General features: G+C 40.8%; 1 protein-coding gene across 2 annotated transcripts in view; it reads right to left on the reverse strand.

The window, feature by feature from the left end:
* Positions 1-22,308, reverse strand: part of GALNT7 (polypeptide N-acetylgalactosaminyltransferase 7) — a 141,895-nt gene that overhangs the window by 61,899 nt on the left and 57,688 nt on the right. For both annotated transcript variants that reach the window (XM_059177682.1, XM_059177673.1), the window contains exon 2: positions 4,943-5,403. In XM_059177682.1, the coding sequence (XP_059033665.1) occupies positions 4,943-5,403 (461 nt within the window). The remainder of the gene's footprint in view (positions 1-4,942; positions 5,404-22,308) is intronic.

Genomic DNA, 22,308 nt, shown 5'->3' on the forward strand with positions numbered 1-22,308 from the left:
GCAGGTGGCTCATTTAAATGTCTGATGGAGGGGCGCCTAGGTGGCTCAGTTGGCTAAGTGGCTACCCTTGGCTCAGATCATGATCCCGGGGTTCTGGGATCAAGCCCCACAGCAGGCTGTGTGCTCAGCGGGGAGGCTGCTTCTCCCTCTTCCTGCTGCCCCCTGCTCATGGTCTCTCTACCTCTCTATCTCTCTCTGAAATAAATGAACTCTTTAAAAAAAAAAAAATGAATAAATGTCTGATGGATGCAAGAGAACAGGGCTGAGAAGGCCTATAGTCCAAAGCTGCAGAAAGTCAGCAACACCAAGTCAGTCTCTGGTGGGCTCTATGTAGCATACTCTCCATGTGGGATGAGCATGAGGGAGGTTGAATGTGTGATATGGATGCAGGTTTGTTTTCAATATATTTGCCAGAAAAGGAGAAAAGTGCTAATTTGCATATTGGATAATATGTAAAAAATTAGGGATGTTTTATTTATTGCTGGCCTTTTAATTTTACATTAAATTCTTAAGACGATCCACATCCTAATTTATGAATAACTCTACTTAGAATTTATTTTTCTACATTGAATTTTCAGTGTTCAAAGAGGAATGAAGCCTATCTCTTTCTCTCTTTTTTTAAGTATGAGAAAGAATCAAGTTTAAAAAGTAATCTGGATTTGGGGCACCTGGGTGGCTCAGTCAGTCAAGTGACTCTTGGTTTTGGCTCAGGTCATGATAGGACCGAGCCAATGATGGGCTCTGCACTCTGCACGGAGTCTACTGGAGATTCCCTCTATCTTCCTCCCTGCTCTGCTCGAGTACGCTCTCTCTCTAAAATAAATCAAATCTTGCCAGCGGGGGGTGATCTGGATTCAGTTTAGAAAAAATTGGGGGGACTACCTGGGTGGCGCAGCATCCAACTCTTGATTTTTGGCTCAGGTCATGGTCTCGGGGTTATGAGATCAAGATCTGCCTGGGCCCCGCACTGGGCTTGATACCTGGTTAAGAATCTCTCTCTCTCTCTTCTCCCCCGACAAGCTTGCTTGCATGCTCTCTCTCTCTCTCTCTCAAAAACAAAAAAAAGCTTCTGGGGTTTATAATGTTTGAGTACTTTGAAGCATAAAAGAGAGAGTTTTCTCACCAGCATAGACGTTTAAAGAGGGGCTTAGGAGCATTTGCTAAGATAGTATTGGGTCCTTCTGTTTGACTGAGGACAATGTACTTAAAGGAATGATACATAGAAACATGCAATATCCAATTTCTAAGTACTTATGCAAGAGAAAAGAACACAGGAAGTGATCAGCCTATGTGTGGCATGGAAGAAGGAAGGAAGGGAGAGGAAAGATGGGGGGAAGGAGGGATGCAAGGAGGAAGCCCAGAAAGAAAGGACAAGGGAGAGATGAGGGAGGGAAGGAAGTTATATGAGAGCAAAGAGTACTCAGAGAGATTGGAGGTTTAGGTGGCAATAATCGGTATGTCTAAAAAACTTACCACAGAAGAGGGGAAGGCGTTGCCATCATGGAAGGTAACAAGTAGAAGCAAAATGATGAAGATAAGGGAGTGTGTGACATTTACATCTTCCAAAAAGCAACAGAGGGCCTCAAAGTTAAACAGAACTGAAAACATGAAAATTTTGACAAGAGGGTATATGACCTGAAGAAAGTGCCACAATAATAATAATAATAATTATTATTATTATATCATATATATTATACTTATATATGTATATGTATAATATATGTATAATAGATAATATATTATATGATATAATAATTTATTATTACATCATTATAATAATAATGATATATTTATAATAATGATGATAATAATATATAATAATAATAATTATTATTATTATTATTAAAATTCAAGAACACTTGAGTGCCACCAGGCCTGTGACAGAAGACTTTTAGCCTATTATATCATTTAATTCCAATGCCAACCCATGGAGATAAGTATTGTTAGACTAATTTTAAGGATTAGGTAACAGAGTATAAGTAACTGATCAAAGATCTCACATCTGGTAATGAAGTCAAGGTTTGAACCCTAGCAGATTCCATTCATTCACTCATTCTCTCAACAGATATTTACCAACTGCCTGTCAGCTATTGGAAGTAGCTGGTGAAGAAAGCAGGCAAACTCCTTGCTCCTGGGACTTTATCATACAGTAAGAAAGATGGTCAATAAACAACTAAATAAACCAATACCTATATAAATTTGATAAATTATAAAATTGGATATGCACTATGAATGAAATGGCCGGAGAGCAGTATTAAAAATAAAGCAGGGTATTACCAAATTAGACAGCATGGTTAGAGAGCTTCTACTAAGACCTAAAGAATGGGAAGGAGCCAGCCACAGTATTCATAGAGGAGGGAAGAGCACAGGCAAAGAGACCGGGAAGGCCAGCCCAGCTAGAGCACTCTGAGCCAGAGCACTGTAACAAGAGGAGGTTGTCAAGACAAGGAAGGGTTGCAGCTGCCACTTAGGAGTTTGGATTTTATTTAAGTGCACTGGGAAGGCAAAGAATTGTTGTAGATAAGCTAGAGTTGTGTGGTTCAGACACCATACTGGCTTCTGTGGGAAAAGGTAGGAGGCAGAAGCTGAAATGGAGAAACCGTGAAGGAGATTCTTGCAGGATTTCAAGAGAGATAATGGTGGCCTGGACTTGGGTGGTGGCAGTGGGAATGAAAGAACTCGTCTCCGAAGTAATTGGAGACGTGTTTTGGTGGCAGAAGCTAGAGGCCTGCAGACAGAATGGATGTGTGGGGTGAAGGAGAGGGAGACAGACAGGCGTGTACTTCTCTGTCTTGTAGGTCATTTCGCTTTTTAGCCTATTTCTTATGTTGGAAAAGTGAGCCAGATTTATATTGGTGTTATTAATGATCTTTTACAAATTGCCCAAGTGCTAAAAACCTCCATTTCTACACTAAGCTCACCCACAGACTATAACATGGCACGGAGGCACGTCACCTGGGCAAGACCTACCTTGAGGTAACGACGTATGGTGGAAAGATAGGGCTTTCACACCAAACCACCCTCGCTTGAACCACAACTCTGCCATTTTGCTGGGCAAACACACGGAAGTCAGAGCTCCAAGCTTCAGACTACCTATACAGGTAAAAACCCTCAAGGTTTGGTTGTAAGAATTTAAGTAAGAGAACCTGTAGTAAGTCCTGGCATGTAGTGGGAAGTCAATCCATGTTACTCTCCCCTTCCCTTCTCAGTAATGAGAATGCCATTGATAGGTTCTCAGAGAACCTTCTGTCACAGAGATAAACAGTATGTTTAAGTGCTGTATTTTAGATAACCAGGACACACTCCAGATAAGGGACTGCAGAGCCTCATATGGGTCTTAAAGGATACTCACGTGGCAGTTCTAGCTCCATAACCACCCCCCTCCGCCCCTGACTGGAGGGGTAAGGGACACCCGGTTATGTTCAGGTTTCAGAGAAACAACTATTTTCTAAAGTATAAATATGTCCCATACACCATTTGGGATATATTTATACTTAATGTTCTTCATTATTCATCTGAAATTCAAATCTAATCGAGTGTCCTCTGTTTTTATTTGCTAAATCTGGCAACCTTGTGACCAGGCAAGCCTCTACTTTGACTTAGAATCAATTGCTCCAGGATTCCTCCTTCACTGTCCCTTGAGATGCTCTAACTCCTCTCACCGTCATGGTTCTGTACTTCTATTCCTCTGCTTTCTTTGCATATTTCATTCACCCCCTCTCACTCTTACCAATTAATAGATGAATGTCCAAAGTCTTGAAATTTAAGAAACAAAACAGATGAACGTATGGGATGGGGAAAAGATAAAGAGAGAGGCAAACCATGTGAGACTCTCAAATATAAAGAACTGAGGGCCACTGGAGGGGAGGTGGGGGGGGATGGGCTAGATGGGGAATGGGGATTAAGGAGGGCACTTGTGATGGGCACTGGGTGTTGTATGGAAGTGACGAATCCCTGAATTCTACTCCTGAAACGAATACTGCACTGTATGTTAACTTAACTATAATTTAAACAAAAATTTAAAAAGGAAAAAAGTCTATTGAGTAGCACTATATTAAGTAAAGAATCTTTCTTAACGGTCATAAGGAACACTGCAATGGGGTCTCTGTGTGTGAGCATAAATGTGTTAACCTTTTAGGACAAAGATTACATTAGCAATCCATCATCAGAACACATTTTGAGAGTTTTCTAGTCGTACAGAATTAAATTTGTACCATGTTAACAGAGGATATTTAGATACTACAGAAGCAGAACAGGTTATTAAATAAACTGAAAGAGAAAAGCTTTGAGTTTAATCAGTAACCACTGTCTATCAAGTTAGGAGTTGGGGATCCTTTGATCCTTTATTTTAAATCAAACTACATGAAAATAATTTGGAAGTTTAGGCCATAGTTTTATCTGCTGAGGACTCCTTTTGCATTAGACCCAGAGTTCTGATTTCCAGGTGCAGGACTAAGAAAAAAACTTAAGGGAAACATCAACATCTAGGTAATTACAGGAGATAGCTAGAATAGCGTTACTATTTGTTATTATTCCAACAAGACAAGGGGCTTGATCCATAATGAAAATCAATGCATCGAGAAAGTTTTGTTATTAAAAGATTGTCATTTGTCCTAAACAAATTATTTACTGGTTGGTTTACACTCTGGCACAAATTCACGTTTTCACTGTGGACTGGTAACAAAAAATTCATACACTGGTGCCAGTCCAGGGACCACAAGTGAGGAGCACTGATGTAAAACTCCCAGAATTTTATAGGTCATACCTTTAATCTAACGGCATAAATGGAGCGATCTCCTCCTTCTGGCCATTTTGCAGACCGAAGAGCCTTTTATTTCCTTGGAATAAAGGCAAAGATATTTTCTCCAGTCTAACAATCTAACTAAATATCTATCAGAACAATAGCTGCCCCAATTTTAGAAAGAAGAGGATGTGTGCTTACTCTTCTTGTCGCAAGTCATTGACGCTGCGGTCCAGCGAGATCATGTCACTTGCCACCATGTTAAATCCAAACTCTTTAATGCTGGCTTGAACTGCATGTTTGAATTCTGGTCCCAAAACCAATGGCTTGGCGTTCTCTCCGGGGCCACCAACCACTCCATGAGGCTCAGGTTCTTTGGGTTCAAAGTTACCGAGGATCCCTGGACGTAGCACAGGATCTCGGTAGGTGAATGTCTGAGGCTTAAATGTGAGATACTGCCTCTGCATTATGTCTTTCTGCTTATCTCCTCCAGCATGGCGCTCTTGTTCATTTTTCGCCTTGTTTTTTCTTCTAATAGACTCTAAGTCCACTTCTACTCCTTCAACATGAGGCCATGGTACCACAGGTTTGAATCTGTCATCCCCAGGAGCTAATCCATTGCCTCCTCGGTTAGGCATGGGGTTATTGACATCTCTGTCTTCCTATACAAAAGGGAGGGGGATATACAATGAGTGCATGAAGGCAATCACAGCAGAGTTTATGATACGAATTTTCATGTTTAATAAAAGGCTGAAGCAACAATACAATGATTTAAAATGTTAAACAGAAGCAGGCTATTCATCAGGACTTCCCATTAAAAAGACATCTTTTGGGCAAGGGGAGGACATCCTAAGAAATACACTCTTTCCACCTTACCATTCCAAAATAAATGAATGGATACATGCTCTTTAACCTCTTCCCTTCTAAAACTAACTCTCCCATCAAAGACCTCTTACTAAAGTACACTGTTATGGGTGAAAGCAATGGGGTTCGAGGAGCTTTGACAAAAACAGACATTTAATAGGTCATGTACAGTATGTGGTTTTCCCAGACGTCTGGTGTGTGATAAATATAAGTATTTGTCAGGAATGCAGCCATATGGTGGCAGTGGTATTAGATGTCACCCACCACGAGGCTGGCTTCATGCCTCTCACGGCAGAGGAAAAGGGGAAATGCACTCAACAGTTTGTATTTTCTACTCAGAGGTTAGCTGAATTCAGAACTTTTTTTTTTTTTAAAGCAAACAAAAACAAAATGCTAAAGAATGACCAAGTCACTTCAGGCTTTTAAACCACACCAAATACCTAGTCTGCCCCATTCCAGAGGTAGCCTAAGTTAAAACAGATTTGGTGCATATGGATATTCTGGAAGGGCCATCTCCCGTGTCCGTGTGGACCTTCCTCACCACCTGCACAGATCTTTCGGTCAGAAATCCTGAGTGCTTTTGCTGCTGAGGTATTCTATGTGAAGTTTTTGCTAAATCAGTACCATTCATTGCACAGGACAGTGTTTTCCAATATTAGCATCACCTCAGTGACTTTAAGAAATACTGATGTCTGTGTCCCACCCCTAGACTTTGTGATTTAATTGGTCTGGGCATTCCCATTTTTAAAAGCTCCCCCAAGCGATTTTAATATGCATCCAAGCTTGAGAACCTTTAGCTCAGAGGAAGAGCTGCTGGCTATAATTAGACAAGAGGATTATTGAATATGCACAGCTGGGGAAGAAGCAAGGTGAACTTCAAACTGCAAAATAGGCGAAAGGGTATGCCGCTCCCCTCCACACTGAGACTATCGGAGCCCTTCATAGATTCATAATAGAATTAGGGCTATCGGACCAAAATGTGGCTACAGTGTTAGAGCTATCTTGAAGAGGAAAGTTTAAAACTTGATTTTAAAGAGTACAGAAGTGCAGTGCTAGGTATGACACTGAGATGTAGGTTGCTCTCTGTTGGGAGTTTATTGAGAAAGATCTCTTTAGAAAGCCAGTTCATTAATTTATTTTTAGTATTAAAATCTTTATCTTTATTCACATATAATATATTATTTGGTTCAGGGGTACAGGTCTATAATTCACCAGTCTTATATAGTACAAAGCGCTCCCCACAACACATACCGTCCCCACGGTCCATCACCCAGCCAGTTAATTTAAATGTGAATTTACTTGAAGTTTTGGTAAGGGCTAGCTAAGGATTGATTTGGGGGAGTTCAAAAAGGAATTTTAAAAATTTATTTGTTTAGGTAATATAAGCATATGATAGAATATTCCAAGGACCCAAAAGGGCATCTAATGAAAAGCACGTTTTCTGGCTTCCTCTCCTACAGAGGCCATCACAGGCAGCACTTTGGGAATCTTTCTAGAGATGTTATATGCACATATAAACACACGTGTGTAGGTAACAAAACAATTGTTTTTAGCATGGGACACAATTTTAATTAACTCGTTATTTAAAAAGGAAACCGGTAGGATGTTACAAGTAGTTCGAAGGTGAATCCAAAGAACAAATATCTAAACATCAATGATACTGCAGAGGGTTTATAAACAGATGCACGACTGGTAATGTTGGTCAATACCTACAAGGCAATAACCCACTGCACTCACTGTATACAATTTCAATGGACGAGCATCTTTCGCATTGTCTCAGTATTCTGCTGTTTCTAGCCACTGTCAAATAGCTCAAAGATAAGGAAAGGGCAAGATAACCTAGAAGCCAAGCCAGAGAGTATACCTAATAATGTTTTTGGTCCACTTTGAAGTTTTTCCATAATTTTCCTCCTATAACACAAAACCAAATTTAAAATGCAACACTCAGCCTGATTATATAAATGTGATACCTTTCTTCAGGCATGTGTGATAAGGGAGATAAGGCTTCTGGATCAGGCTTCTATCATCACACATCTCAGTAGCAAGGATTAGCTGGAGCCTAACCTGTGAGCCCTACTGCCTCGGAGGATGGAAAAAGTATACAGTGCTCCAACTTATCTCCCAGCTCTTTCTAAAAGAAAATTGTTGTGGCAGTGTTATAGGCAAATTAAAACAGAAAAATCTTAAAACTCTAAGATACTGGACCTAAGATATTGATGCTGAACCAAGTATAACACATAAAGAAGACCATCTCCCCCACTTCAATATTTCACATCAAGGCTCCAGTGAATGTGTAACTGGGGAGATTAAAAAAAGAAAAAGAAAAAGGTGGGGGGGAGGAAACATCAAACACAGAAAAGCAGAACGAATAGGTCATCAGATGTCAGCATCTGCAACCACAGCAACCACTCTACTGTTGCCTAAAATTCCGTAAAGGGCATGGTGTATACTGGAAGAGAATGGAATATGGCGGTACATGAAAGACCCACACTGTGAAATACACACTATGGTTTAGATTGGCCTATACAAATGCAAAACTTGCAAATTTAAATATTTTTCAAATTCACCTGCCTCAATAAGAGAATATTTAATGGGTTTAAACTTCATGCTTATCTTCCTCCAAATTAGATCTTTTCTTGACTTAAGGGTTCTTTGTCTGATCTTCCGCTGCTGGTGTTCCTCATAGTTCTCTTAGACATCCACCTATCAGTCCAGCTTCATTCTGGGTTATTTCCTTTTTTTCGAAGCATTATGACCAGACTTACATCAACCAATCCTACATCCCTCTCCTTAGCCCATCACACTCCTCTAATCCTTACTGTTGGCTTCTTCCCAAATTTCTGCTTATATCAACCTTTATCAATCGATCTTACATCTACATAGATATTAATCTAGTCCCATGTTAGACTTCTACTTATATCAGCCTAGTACCCAAACTTAAGATACCCCAAACTGAACTTCTATTTACCTCACATCACAAACCTGTTTTGATTATGGTCTTTCTCGGCTTTGGGGACAGGAACCACCATCTACACCACTGATCAAATCCAACACCTGCATTTCTTCCTCAACTTCTTGTTCTCTTTGATCTTGCCTACTGATGTCCAATCAATCCCTGATACCTGTCAATTCTATTGACTTTGTAGTGCCTGAATTTGACCACTTCCACCACTGCCCCACAGTTCAGACCACCCTCACCCCTTAACAGGATTACTACAATAGTGATAATAGTAATGATTGTAAATATTATGTTCTAAGTGCTTTGTATATATCGATTTATTTATGTATTTTGCCAAGAGTTAGGGTCTGTGATTACCATTCCTGTTTTATCAGTAGAAAATCTGACAGAAAGTTATTCAACATCAGAATCAGTACATGATAGGGCCAAAATTTGCATATCGGCATACTGGCTCAAGAGTGCATGCTCTTGGGGCACCCGGATGGCTCAGTGGATTAAGCGTCTGCCTTTGGCTCAGGTCATGATCCCAGGGTTCTGGGATCAGCCCCACATTGGGCTCCCTGCTCATCGAGGATCCTGCTTTTCCTTCTTTCTCTCTGCCTGCCTCTCTGCCTACTTGTGATCTCTGTCAGTTAAATAAATAAATACAATCCTTAAAAAAAAAAAAAGAAGAGTCCATGCTCTTACTGGGTGTTATACACAACTAATGAATCATTGAACACTACATCAAAAAGTAATGATGTACTATATGTTGGCTAATTGAACATTTATTAAAAAGAGTCCATGCTCTTAACCACTACACTGAGTGCTTCTCCTTCTAATGCATGCATGTACTCTTGCTTTCATTGTTTTTTCTACATAGCAACCATAGTGACTTTTCTTTTCTTTTTTTTTTTTTTATCCCCAGGGGTACAGGTCTGTGAATCGCCAGGTTTACACATTTCACAGCACTCATCATAGCATATACCCTCCCCAATGTCCATCTCCCCACCACCCTCTCCTGTCCCCCCCCGCTCCCCCAGCAACCCTCAGTCTATTTTTTGAGATTGAGTCTTTTCATAGTGACTTTTCTAAAATTCAAATATGAACACGTTACATTCCCTGCTTACAACATTCCACCGCTGGTCCACTTCCCTCAGGAGCGTTTATATTCTTTTTTTAAAGATTTTATTTATTTATTTGACAGACAGAGATCATAAGCAGGCAGAGAGAGGAGGAAGCAGGCTCCCTGCTGAGCAGAGAGCCCAATGCGGGGCTCGATCCCAGGATCCTGAGATCATGACCTGAGCCGAAGGCAGAGGCTTAACCCACCGAGCCACCCAGGCGCCCCCATTTATATTCTTTAACAAGGAGAGTTTATACTCTTTTCACCATATCCCTAGAAAAAGCGTTGGTTAGCTTTATCTGTAAAGGTCAAGGGTAAATATTTTAGGCCCTGCACACCACAGGATCTCCATTGCAATCATTCAAGTCTGCCATTATAGTGCAAAAGCAGCCACCAATAATATGTAAATGAATGGGTAAGGTTGTGTTCCAATAAAACTCTTCACAAAGACAGACAACAGGATGGATCTGTGACTACCACCCCTCCCAACCCCTGCACTAGACTGTCAGTTCTGTGAAAAAGTAGGTGCCATGTCTATCATATGAACCACTGCATTCCCCATGTTTATCCTGGTGCTAATTCCTCCATAAATATTTACTGAATAAATGGATGACCCCTAAAATTTCTGCTTTGGTTATGAGAGAAGAAAAGGAAAAGAGAGAATGGAGAATATAGACTGGGAATGGGAAGAGGGGCTTGGATCAGATAGTACATTGGGCAATACTTGACAAAACTGTCAAGAGAACAGGATATAACTTAATACTCTCTCCACAGTAGTGTACTCTTAATAATGCTATACTAGTCACCAGAAAAACTGAATTTGCTCACTTCTCAAAGCCTGTATGGCATTAAATCTGAAAGCAAAACCAAATATGAGAACTGTCTAACCTCAAGTCAATTAAAATTAATCATGTCAAATCTTAATGTTACGAGATTCAAAGAATGGCTACAAAGCCGTAGAATACTCAACTCCCCTGAGAAGGAAAACTACACACTCCATCCTGAGAGTGAATGAGAATCAGGAGATGCCTTTGTGACTCACTGGTACTATAATATCTTCATAAGTACCAGCTGATTTACTCTGCAGTCAAGAGTCAATGAATCACTGTTGACTAGAAATGGAAAAGACAATTGGTAGATAACTGCTTAAGATCACCATGTTCATAAAGGTGGAAATATACTGGAAAGCAGAATCACTTACCAGCAGATGGAAATATGGTATGATCAGAAATCAGGTCAGACTATTCACTTTCTATCTTACAAAGCTCCCCTTTCACCCTTAGATTCTACTTAAGTATGGTATATTCCCAGATGATCATGCCTTGGTAGAAACGATAGGAATACAAAAGGATTTAGAAAAATAGTCTTTAGATAGAGGCTTGTCTATATTTGAAATTATAGGTGAATCTAGAAAACTTAAGCTCTTAATCATGAGCTCCTAGAGTCAATGATTGCTGCAGAAATTACAATTTAGTTTTAGAAAGTGGCCACGGCTAACAATATTCACACTATTTGGTTATCATGCTACATGAGCCACAGAACTTAAAAACATAAGTCAAATTTAATACCATGATTTAAAAACCCTCTCGATAAGAAACACCTTAAAAAAAAAAAAAAAAGATTTTATTTATTTTGGGGGTGGAGGGGCAGAGGAAGAGGGAGGAGAGAATCTCAAAAACAGTCTGTTAAGCATGGAGCCCTATGGGGGCTCGATCCCATGACCCCAAGATCATGACCTGAGTCAAAATTATGAGTCCAAGCCTTAACCAACTGAGCCACCCAGACGCCCCAAGGAACACCTTTAATTAGAAGAATGACACCAGCATGTTTTTTCTAGCTCCACTTTCTTCTGTTCCTAGGTGAGTGAGCAACAGGAACAAAGATCACGGAGGGAGATAGTTACAACAAGGAGGCCCCAGAAGAAACTGCGTGTGCTTGTAAGGCTGGACCTCCCCAGACTCCAATCCACCTGTGGCAGAAGGTGGGTGGGAAAGTGGGTGCTCCACCCTCGGTACCCTTGTTTCTCTCTGCTTAGCTAGAGCTGGATTCTCAGCTAACCCGTCCGTGCTGGCATTTTGTGCTGACTGAAGACCATTCACTCTAGCTCCTTTCAGAGGACTGATAGGGACTGCATGGGGGAGGGGGGTGTCAGTGGCCTCTGCTGGTCATGAGAGGAGGGGCAGGGGCAGGGGTCAAGTGACTTTTCTGTGTTTAAGTAGAGCAGAAAATGGAAAAACCCAAGATTAAACAGAGACCTTATCAGTCCTTGAATATCTAAGATGGTCTCCCTTAAGGAGAGAGACCTATCCCAACTACCAGTAAAGACTCATGAACTAGAAAGCGATTGAAGACCCACGGCCAGGCCTCTGTTAGCAACTAGGGCAGAACTGAACATGAAGAAGGGTGTGCCTTATCAGTATTACATTCTGATAGAAGAATTATCTTCTGAAAGAAATAGACTGCCATGGGACGCCTGGGTGGCTCAGTTCGTTAAGCATCCACCTTTGGCTAAGGTCATGAGATCGAGTCCTGCATCAGACTCACTGTTTAGCAGGGAGTCTGCTTCTCCCTCTGCCTGCCTCTGTGTGTGTGTGTGTGTAATGAATAAATAAAATCTTAAAAAAAAAAAAAAAGAAGAAGAAAGAAAAGAAAGGAAAAAAAGAAGAGAAAAGAAATAAACTCCCATTGCAGGGATTTCAATTCTTCTTTTCCCCCTTGACCCCCGAGGCCAGGTTATAAACCAAAAGGTAATAGAATGGAGAAAACCGCATGGTTGGCATCACAATAAGTGCCCCACCAAAAGAAATCTGGGTCAGCACTTCTAGTACTAGAAATTGGACTTCGGCAGGGTAGCCACTAGTCACAGTAAGCCAGATTGAGCCAGACTTCTTCTAGAGACTACAATACTGACACTGGACTGTGGAGAGCTGCCTATTACATAATAGCTAATGACTGGTCCTTTTATTTTCTTTTAAAACTTATAATACACTATGGCAACCATAGTTACAAAGGCGTAAGTTAGTGCTGTAGTATTAACCACCCACTAGAAAGATTTTACTAGGTTCATATGGGGGTATTCTGAGTCAATTAAATGCCACCTCTCCTTAACCAAACAAGCAAAACACAGTATTTAATACAAATCTACCCAGTACTATCGTGAATACCACTTGAAATTAATAGGTGTCTTCCTAAAAAGTTAGCTATATTACATTGTGAACATTTAATCATGTTAGCAGAAGAAAGATTTCCATTATAAAAGAGTCTCCCAACAAATCCCATAATTGTGCAACTAGTCAGTTTTTGTAGATTTGGATCTTCATGCATATCATATGGTATCCTTAAGAGAAGTATCCATCTGCACTGACAATTTTCTTCAGATCTCTGCACATCTTGAATAATCATGGTCAACTATAGAATATCTAGATATGGCAAATTTTAAGCCTTGGGCTCTTTTCAAAATTCAAAACAAAATTTAGTTCAACCAAAGTAAATGTCTGAATTGGTTAAAGTTATAAAATTTAGGGGCACCTGCGTGGCTCAGTTGTTAGGTGGCTGCCTTTGGCTCAGGTCATGATTCCAGCATCCTGGGATCGAGCCCCATTCGGGTTCTCTACTCTGCAGGAAGCCTGCTTCTCCCTCTCTCACTCCCCTGCTTGTGCTCCCTCTCTCACTGTGTCTCTGTCAAGTAAAATCTAAAAAAAAAAAAAAATTATAAAATCTATTCTTTTGAAGAATTTATTATTTATTCAAGAGAGAGAAAGAGAGCGAGAACAAGCCAGGGAGAGGGGCAGAAGGAGACGCATAAGTAGCCTCACCGCTGACCAGAGAGCCCGACAGAGGGCTCAATCCCAGGACCCCAAGATCAGAACCTGAGTGGAAGGCAGATACTTAAACCAAATGAGCCACCCAGGCGTCCCCCCTCCCACAATAGATACTTTTTCAAAAACCATATCAATACATTGCATTTTTAAAGGTATCAGACTAAACTACAAACTCCTCAGTAATCAACATTTTCAATTTTCAACAGCAAAGTTAAAACTATAATTGAAAACAGGGAGATTTCATGCAAAATCTTTCTCTGTTTTAATACCATTATCTCCAATGTTCTGTTTTGTAAATGTGAAATTACCATGAAGCACCAGTAGTTCAAGCGAGCAGTTCTAAACTCAGCAATTGGCTCCGGGTATATTTCCCCACAGTCCCATGAATATTTCTGATACTGCTCTTCCTGAATTGCCCTAGTATCTGTGTACATGCTTCTCCCCAGTCAGACTAAGGGCTCTCTGAAGACAGTGAGTGTGTGTCTGCGTGTCCCTACACAGTGGCTGGGAGTGGGGGGGCAGGTAGGGGGCAGGTGGAGGGCAGGTACTCAGCACATGTTTCTTCACAGACGACTAAGTGGAGACCACCTAGCTGCGGGTCATCTCTTATTATGTTGCTGGAATATAAATGGACTTTGGAGCCCCTGTCTTATCTCACTGCTTGGCTTGATTTAAGTTAGCATTTTGAGAATCTAAATGAAATAACTAAAAACATTATTTTCTCTGCGAACAACATTGCTTTCCCTACCAATCCAAAACTCGAATAATCCTTTTTTTAGTTTCTTCTCTTCAGATTTGGATAAATCGTGTCTGCAAGTGAAATTTGTTACTTCATGGAAAATGAGTACTTTATTTAAACACGAGAAAGTATATGTGCTGGTGTTCATCTCAGTCCTCTAAGCCAATTCATCTTGCAAATGGTTTCCTGCTAAATTTGGGGCTTGTTTTAAAACAGTAATAAGATAGAGATTCTAAATCAGGTCAGGAAAGTATCAGATAATACTCAAGGGCGAATAAATTAAAAGAAATAAGCAAGTAAAGGACCAAAATGTAGGTTAATGTCTACAATAGTAAAGTAACAAATTGTCTATCACTTTACAAAAAAACTTTTATTTGTACTACTGCTTAATGGCCCGGATCAAAGTTAATATCACACACAACTAACCAAGTCTATGAAACATGAAATTTAAACATATTTCTGCAATCCAAATAATTTTTATTTTCCAGAAACCTTATGAAAAATGCATGCTTTAGCTCATGAACTGAGTCATAGATATACTGCACAGGCATAAAAAATATTTATTATGAATATTTAATATTAAATCCTTAACTGACTTGAACTCAATTTTAAGAATCAAACATGATTATGAAGCAATGGCCAATAAATCATTTTGTAGTAGGTTTCAAAAGGTGACGAAGCTATAGTTGTCAAAGTCTATGCCAGCATTTCAGTGGTAAGAGCACCGACGTCAAGACTAGGCTATAAATACAAGGCGCACCAATGCCATTTAAAAGCTCCAGCTCCCATGGGTACTAAAAGGCAGATTATAATACCTCTTAGAAATCGTAAAAGGATATAGTGGGTAGATTTTTAACTCTCTCTGGGAGCTAAGCAATTACTGAGTTTTAAAAAGAAAGCTCCTAAGAGGCATTTTCATTCTAAAAATAGCATGTGGTAAGTTATGCAAAATATTTTAATAAGATTGTTGGTATTTTACAATAAATATTCTACTACATTATTCCTACAAAATGACCTGTCTAAAAATAAGGTATTAAAGAGGAGAGGAAAATGAAAGCAAAGCAAGGAGAGGAAGATTATAAAATAAAATCTGTGAAGATTTTTTAGCACATGAATAATTTATGTATGCATACATATGATATATGCACATGGAGAGAGGAAATACACATTTAAAAACCAAATAGCTTAGCAGGATAAGAAATAAGAAATTAACCCAGCTGAATGGACCCTTCAAAGGAACAATTATGGCATTTCATCAGGTGGAGAAATGAGGAACTACTTAAAAGCTGAATTGATTGAAAATGAGGTCCCATCTGCTCTTCTTCTGCCCACTCACATGATGTTCTGGAACCTTCTTTTGCTTTATGCCAATCAATTCTACTTTTTTACCTAGAAGAGCTAGAAACCTCTTCACTCTCTTTCCTAGATCATCTTTAAAATATTTCAAAAGAGCAATCCAGGCACCAATCCTTGGGGAATGACACTGTTAACACTTTTTCTTAAACCCAGGACAAGTGTTTATTCAGTCCTATCCTTTGATTTTCGTTCCCGGTACAACAATGCACTTCATAATCTAATACCTGCCAAAAGCAGACAGTTTAATTCCTAATTCTCCTTCACATCTGGCAATGCCGGTGAAAGCATGAAATGATTTCCAAATCTTCCTGAAAACTTTATTGGAAATTATGTCACCAACACAACCATTAATAATTCTTATGACACTAAGGAAAACATTTTACTGAGTGAAAGAAGAATGAGGTCAAATGTGGTATTTGTGTTGGGAGAGAATGTTTGTAATACCCTTTGAAAGCTGAAAAAGCAATGTCCTATTATCCCTCTAGGGGAGAAATTCTAGAATGAATACAGCACTCCCACATGAAGTGCTACTACTTTGTGCAGCTGGAAATGCATAAAACAGCCTTTCCTCTAGTGCTTCCTTGCTTTGCCCTGAAGCTTGGCTTTCATAACAGCTCACGAAAAAGCACTGTAATATGCAGCTTCAGAACACATACATTTTGACTGGTGTATAAGAAACTCCTCTTGTAAATCTTAAAAAAAAAAAAATCACCTCAAGAAAAAAAGTATCTCAAAGTTTTCAGGGCGAAGCTGTCATCTTAAAGTGGGGGACAACATTTTACTACCATGTCAGGACTAGAAATCCATTTTAGGAGGGTGTGTCAAGGAAATGTAACTGTGGGAGAGAGAAAAAATATACTCAGGGTGGATGGAGGCCATTTACATAAATAAACGTTTGGACATTTTACTTTTCGACCATCAGCAGGTTTGATTTCAAGAGGGAATGCTTATCCAGGGATAGTCTAGTTTACCATAATTGTTCTTTGGCATTCTGATTAGTATTTCAATGTATCATTAAAGATAAAAGAGCCGTCCTTTCAGTTTTCCAAATATTCCAGGTCTGCTACCCCTCAGGCACTGATGTGCCCTACCATGAAAGGACACACTGACTGGGAAAAGGGATGTCTGAATGGGCTGGAAGTGACTGAATCCTTGCTTTGAAGCAGCAGACACTCCCCTGCGTGAGATGGGGAATGGTTGGTAGGTAAAGGAGGTGGGGGTGGGAAAGTGGAGTTTGGCAGCTGAGGCAAAGGCACAGAAGCATAAAAGAAAAAATGGTTTGATGTAACGAGTGCAGGGGACATATGGGGCGGTGGCAGGAGATGAGACTTGAGATGCTGGCAAGTGCCTCTTAAGAAACACCAGTAAGTTCAGACTTTATGGGAGCCATGAGAGGGGTGCATGCCAGATCAAAGCTGAATTTTGGAATGAGTTTGCCGATGGAGCAAATGAATGGGAAGAGGTGCCAAGATGTTTGCAGTGGGATAAGAAAAAAAAATGTAGAAAATATGGGAAAAAGCAATACAGGAGAGAATTTCAAGAGGTGGACAAGAGGACTAAAAACTGCAGGCAAGATGTTAAATTGGTGAGAATTCCAAGGTCTGAAGGTACAGGCAAGGGAGGGATTTTAGTCCCGGTCCTGCAGCATGAATCACTACAATGTTGGCAGAGGCCCCAGGAGGGTGGATCTAGAGTGGACTCAGGACTCCTCACCATTATCTCCTACCCAGCTGCAGATGGAAGTATCCTATTTTCTCTCACCTAGAAGGCTAGAGGCATTTCTGTGATCCTCTTGTTCAGCCCACGACATTTCTTTGAAATAGTCTAATTGATGGGTGACAAGTACGTGTTGAGCACTTATGCTGCTCCAGGGCTTCCGGGACACCTGATGAGCAAACCCATCCCTGCTCTTGTGGAGCTCTCTGTCCAGTGAGGGAGACATGTAATCCGACAGTCATACAGAACTGGTGCTCTAAGAGCCTTTTGGGAAGAGTCAATTTAATCTAAGATGCTAAAAAAGGCTTCCTTGAGAATGGAGGACTGCTGAGGTAGAAGTTTGAGGGATAAGGAGAAGCTAAGTTGGTAAAAAGAGGAAAGAGGGGCACCTGGGTGGCTCAGTCAGTTTAGAGTCCAACTCTTGGTTTTGGCTCTGGTCATGCTCTCATGGGACTGACCCCTGAGTCAGGTGGTCAGCAGGAAGTCTACTTGAAAGATTCTCTCTCTCCACTCCTTGCCCCTACTCTCTCTCTTTCAAATATATAAATCTTTTAAAGATTTTATTTATTCAAGAATGAGAGAACCAGAAAGAGCATGCACGTGTGTCCGAGCGCAGGGGAGAGGCCGTGGGAGAGGGAGAGGCAGACTCCCTGCTGAGTGGGGAACCTGACATGGGGCTCCATGCCAGGACCCTGAGATCATGACCTGAGCCAGAAGCAGACACTTAACCAAGGCACCCAGGTACTCCTAAAATAAGTATTAGTATTTACACTAATAAAAAAGTATTCAGAAAAAGTATTCAGAGAGAACATGTGCAGAGTCTCTACAGCAAGAAGTTCTATGGTAAATAGGGAGAACTAACTATGGCTGGAGTGCCAGGAGCTGGCGAAGCCTGGTGGCAGACGAGGCAGAGGAAAGTAGTGGCCAGAACAAGTGGGGCTCTTGTATGATGGTCATGACTTTGGCTGTAATATAGGAGCCTGAGCAGCCAGTCAATAGTTTCAATGCTCCTACCAGAGACAGGAACACTCTGATAAGAGCCCACTGGCTGGGGAGCGAGAGAATGGAAAGGGGCCAGAGTGGATGAGGGTTACTTAGGAAATGGAGATATTTAATGGGGAGCCTCAGAGATGGCTCTAAGGCATGACTGGATACTATTCACTGAGAGGGAAAGCACTGAAAAAGATTGAAAATGAAGTTGACTACGAGGCCCTTCTTGGGTATGTGGACTCCGAAGTGCCTCTGAAACATTCAAAAGAAGATTGAAACATAGAATTTGTATCTCAGTGACTAGAGAAGATAAAAATTTGGTAGATACCTTAAATAGATCAAAACTGATATAAGGACCCAGATGCTATTTATGAGTTGACCATAAAGTGAAAAGAGGAGAGGACCCCTTGACCCCACCTTGAGGAAGCCAACCCTTAGAAGCCTGGTGGAGGAGGAGGAGACAGAGGACTAGCCCAGTATGAAGGAAGAAAGCCAAAACCAAGACAGCATGTGTGGGACAGCAGGAATGGTCAACGGTGTTAAATGCTGCTTTATTAAAGGCCGTGTGAGAGGAGGACTGGATTCAGCAAGAGCCATTCCAGTGGCAGGAAGTGTCAAGAGCCCAGGGCCAGTGGCGTTGAGGTGTGGAGTTGGAAGGTATGGAAATGGTGCAAGCAAAAGTAGGTACCTTTGTGAAGGCCCTGCCTGTAAAGAGTACAGCAATGGAGAGGGAGCTGGAGGAAAGGAGGTTGGGTGAGGGGTTTGGGTTCGTTTTGTTTTTAATGGGAAAGTTCTGAGCAGCTTTAAAAAGAAAGGCAAGGATAAGGTATTCAAATATATGTGAGAGGAGGAATAATTAAAAGTGAGGCATTCCTGAGAATGGGGACTGGTGGGAGCCAAAGCAGAGGTGGGGTTAGTCAGGTCAGGAGGAGGGCAGCCTCTCTGCGGTAACGGGAACATGCAACTGGGGCAGACACATGTACTTTGCTCCTCCTTGGGATCCAAACCCTCACTACTGCTGTCTGAATTACTCCAACAGTAATTTAACCCGTTCTGATTTAACCTATTCTACTTCCTGCAATCAGATTTACCTATGTTAATGCTCTCACAGTGCATGTCAGAGAGTTCTTAAACAAAAACAAAAACAAAAACTGGGGCACCTGGGTGGCTCAGTGGGTTAAAGCCTCTGCCTTCAGCTCAGGTCATGGTCCCGGGGTCCTGGGATCGAGCCCCACATCGGGCTCTCTGCTTGGCGGGGAGCCTGCTTCTTCCTCTCTCTCTGCCTGCCTCTCTACCTACTTGTGATCTCTCTGTCAAATAAATAAATAAAATCTTTAAAAAAAAAATTGAAAGTCTTCCAATCTTTTTCTAACATGTCAGTTCAAAATCCTTTGCCTGTCCTTCTGTCATCCCTGGTTACTCACTCAAGCTGTCCCCATACTCTAGTCAGCTGGACCCTTCACGAGATCAGAGAAACACATTGTCAGCCTGGCCTCTAGTTTGGCTCCTGCTAGCAAGCCTTAGCCTACAGCACTGCCCTGTTGCCCGCCTCTTTCTTTCTAGGTTCAGTTCCAAGTCCTTTGATAAGATCCAGCCCTGCCATCTGTTCTAGCTCCAGTGATATTTTCCCTTGCATGAATTTCTACTCCTTCATACTTTTATAATTCCCTATCTATCCCATGTGCTCGTCTTCTCCCCACGCCCCCAACTAAAAGTTCTAGCTGAGGAGGGTCTTAGTCTTTTACTCCTTTTGTGCAGTAGGAGTTTGTATTATGTATCTTCCTTTCTTCTCAATTCTGACATTTCTATTTTCCTTATTCTTATCCCCCTATGTAAAATAACACCTATTCAATAGAAATGTGATGTCCCTGAGCTCCATGTTTCTAGAGGGGGGTGTGCCATATGGTGTTTAGATGGATCTTGGGGGAACAGCAATGAAAAGTCTGATTAAAAAAATAAAATAGCCAGATACTGGTAAGTAGGTTTCATTCTCCAGGGCTTACAGTGATCCTAAGTATGACAGGTCCTGTAATTTTATTTTCACATTTTATAGTTGAGGAAATCAAAGATTAGAGAGACTAACACATCCAATGTCACATAATTCAGAAGGGACTCCCTGGTACTTGAACCCTGCGTAACTCAGACTCCTGAGCATTTAGCCCCAATGCTGAGCCACCTGACTTACAACTGCTTGATGACTTCTACTTTCTAGAAATATACCAAAAAATTTGAGAGGCCTTTAAAAATGCTCAACTAATATATACTTTCATGTCTCTTTATTCTGCTTCTTTATCACATTTTATACAGTTTGTCTTTGGCAACTTACTTACACCGAAGAAATGGCCCATTCTGACACTCTAAACAATGAGATGTGCCTTGTCAACGGTTTGTTCGCTCCTTTAATGTGTTAGACGATGATTTCCCCTGACAGCATGTGAAATAAGGGAAAGACATTTTGAACTAATTTTACACAAAGAATTAAATCAGCCTCTCTCATAAGTAAGAACTAAAGTATTTTTGGTCCTGTTAAGCTGACTCTTCTGACTGATGTACTACATCTTTAAATTCTGAGCTGTTCAAAATCCTGCTAAAAAATACTTTTGCCTTTTTACGACTAAAAGCATCGCTGAAGCCATGGAATAAAACCAAATTATTCATAAGCCCACGACTATGGCTTCGCTAATATTCCACTTTAACCAAAAACTTATCCAAAAATGGCTCCATAATAGAAAAGAATTATACCATCACGGGGAGCTTACTACACTTTTCAGGATGGGCTGCCTATATATGAGACCATGAAAGGTTAAAAAAGAAATGGTCTTTTTTATCCTTTTCATGGTGTAAAAGGGATCACCCAGGGAGAGGAGAAGAAAGCCTCACAGAGTAGGTATCCACAGATACCACAGTCTGTTTTCTGGGATACACGAGGATGTGCCCTGTGAAATCCAAAGGCAGGTTAGGAGTCACATATCAAGACACTGCTTTCATGGAGAATAAGACACGGTCATCTCCTAATCCATTCTGATATATCACGGGATAAGGAGCTTATACTGACATTAGAACATTAACAACGTGATGCCGTTCACGTTAACTTTCCAGTTCTTTCCAGGTCCATTTCTTAATCATGCTAAACACCACTTTCTGGAAATTAAAAGTAGTGTCCTAATTTTATCACAGCAATGTTTATAATACTTAACACCTCTTTCTAGAACACCTTAAGATGATAAGCTCAAGAAATGCTGGGGAGAAGGAAGAGCAGCAGTCGCTGAGCCATGGAAAGTGGCTCTATCGGTCAGCAAAGGCGAGGGTCAGTCAGGAACATGCTACATTTAGCTGCTCGAACACATTCCAGCCAACTCCACTGGGTCTCACATAAGCTACCAAAGTAGTAAACTGAAATCTGAGATCCCTTTGCAACTAAAGGCGAAATTCCAGCAAAAACATGCACAGTGCTTGGAACGGTCAAGTCTCACAGAACACCTCAGTGTAATTTTGACATCATCTTCTGATGACCCTAAGTCATTTAAAAGTATTTTTGTTTTTCTGTGAAAAAGAGTTCCTTTTTCACCTGGCACAATTAAGGTAAGCAAGACAGTTATTTTTCTATCTATGAATGAATGGAAAAACGAGGCTCACTGTTACTTCACAGCACATGCCAAAGACAGCCTGCCAAGGTGTCAGTCAAAGCTTTGTCAACATTAGCAAAATTAGCAAAGAACCTCCAAAGGCTTCAACAAGGAAACCGGAACCGATTTTTAAAACAGAGGCAAATCAGTTTGTCACTGGAAGTGTTTTACTGAGTGCTGATTCAGTTCAGAGTGTTGATGACGACGATGATGATGGTAGGGTGAGAGCAGGTAGAAGAGCCCTTACAATGTCACCAGCACTATTCCAAGTGCATTCTACCTGGCTCTTTTCATCCTTGAAATAACCATTTGAGCTGGGAACCATCATTTACCACATCCTGCAGATGAGGAAAATAGAGGCACAGAGTTTAAGTAACTTGCCAAAAGCCAT

The sequence above is a fragment of the Mustela lutreola genome, chromosome 1, assembly GCF_030435805.1.
Source record: "Mustela lutreola isolate mMusLut2 chromosome 1, mMusLut2.pri, whole genome shotgun sequence".
In the NCBI taxonomy this organism is placed as follows: Eukaryota; Metazoa; Chordata; class Mammalia; order Carnivora; family Mustelidae; genus Mustela; species Mustela lutreola.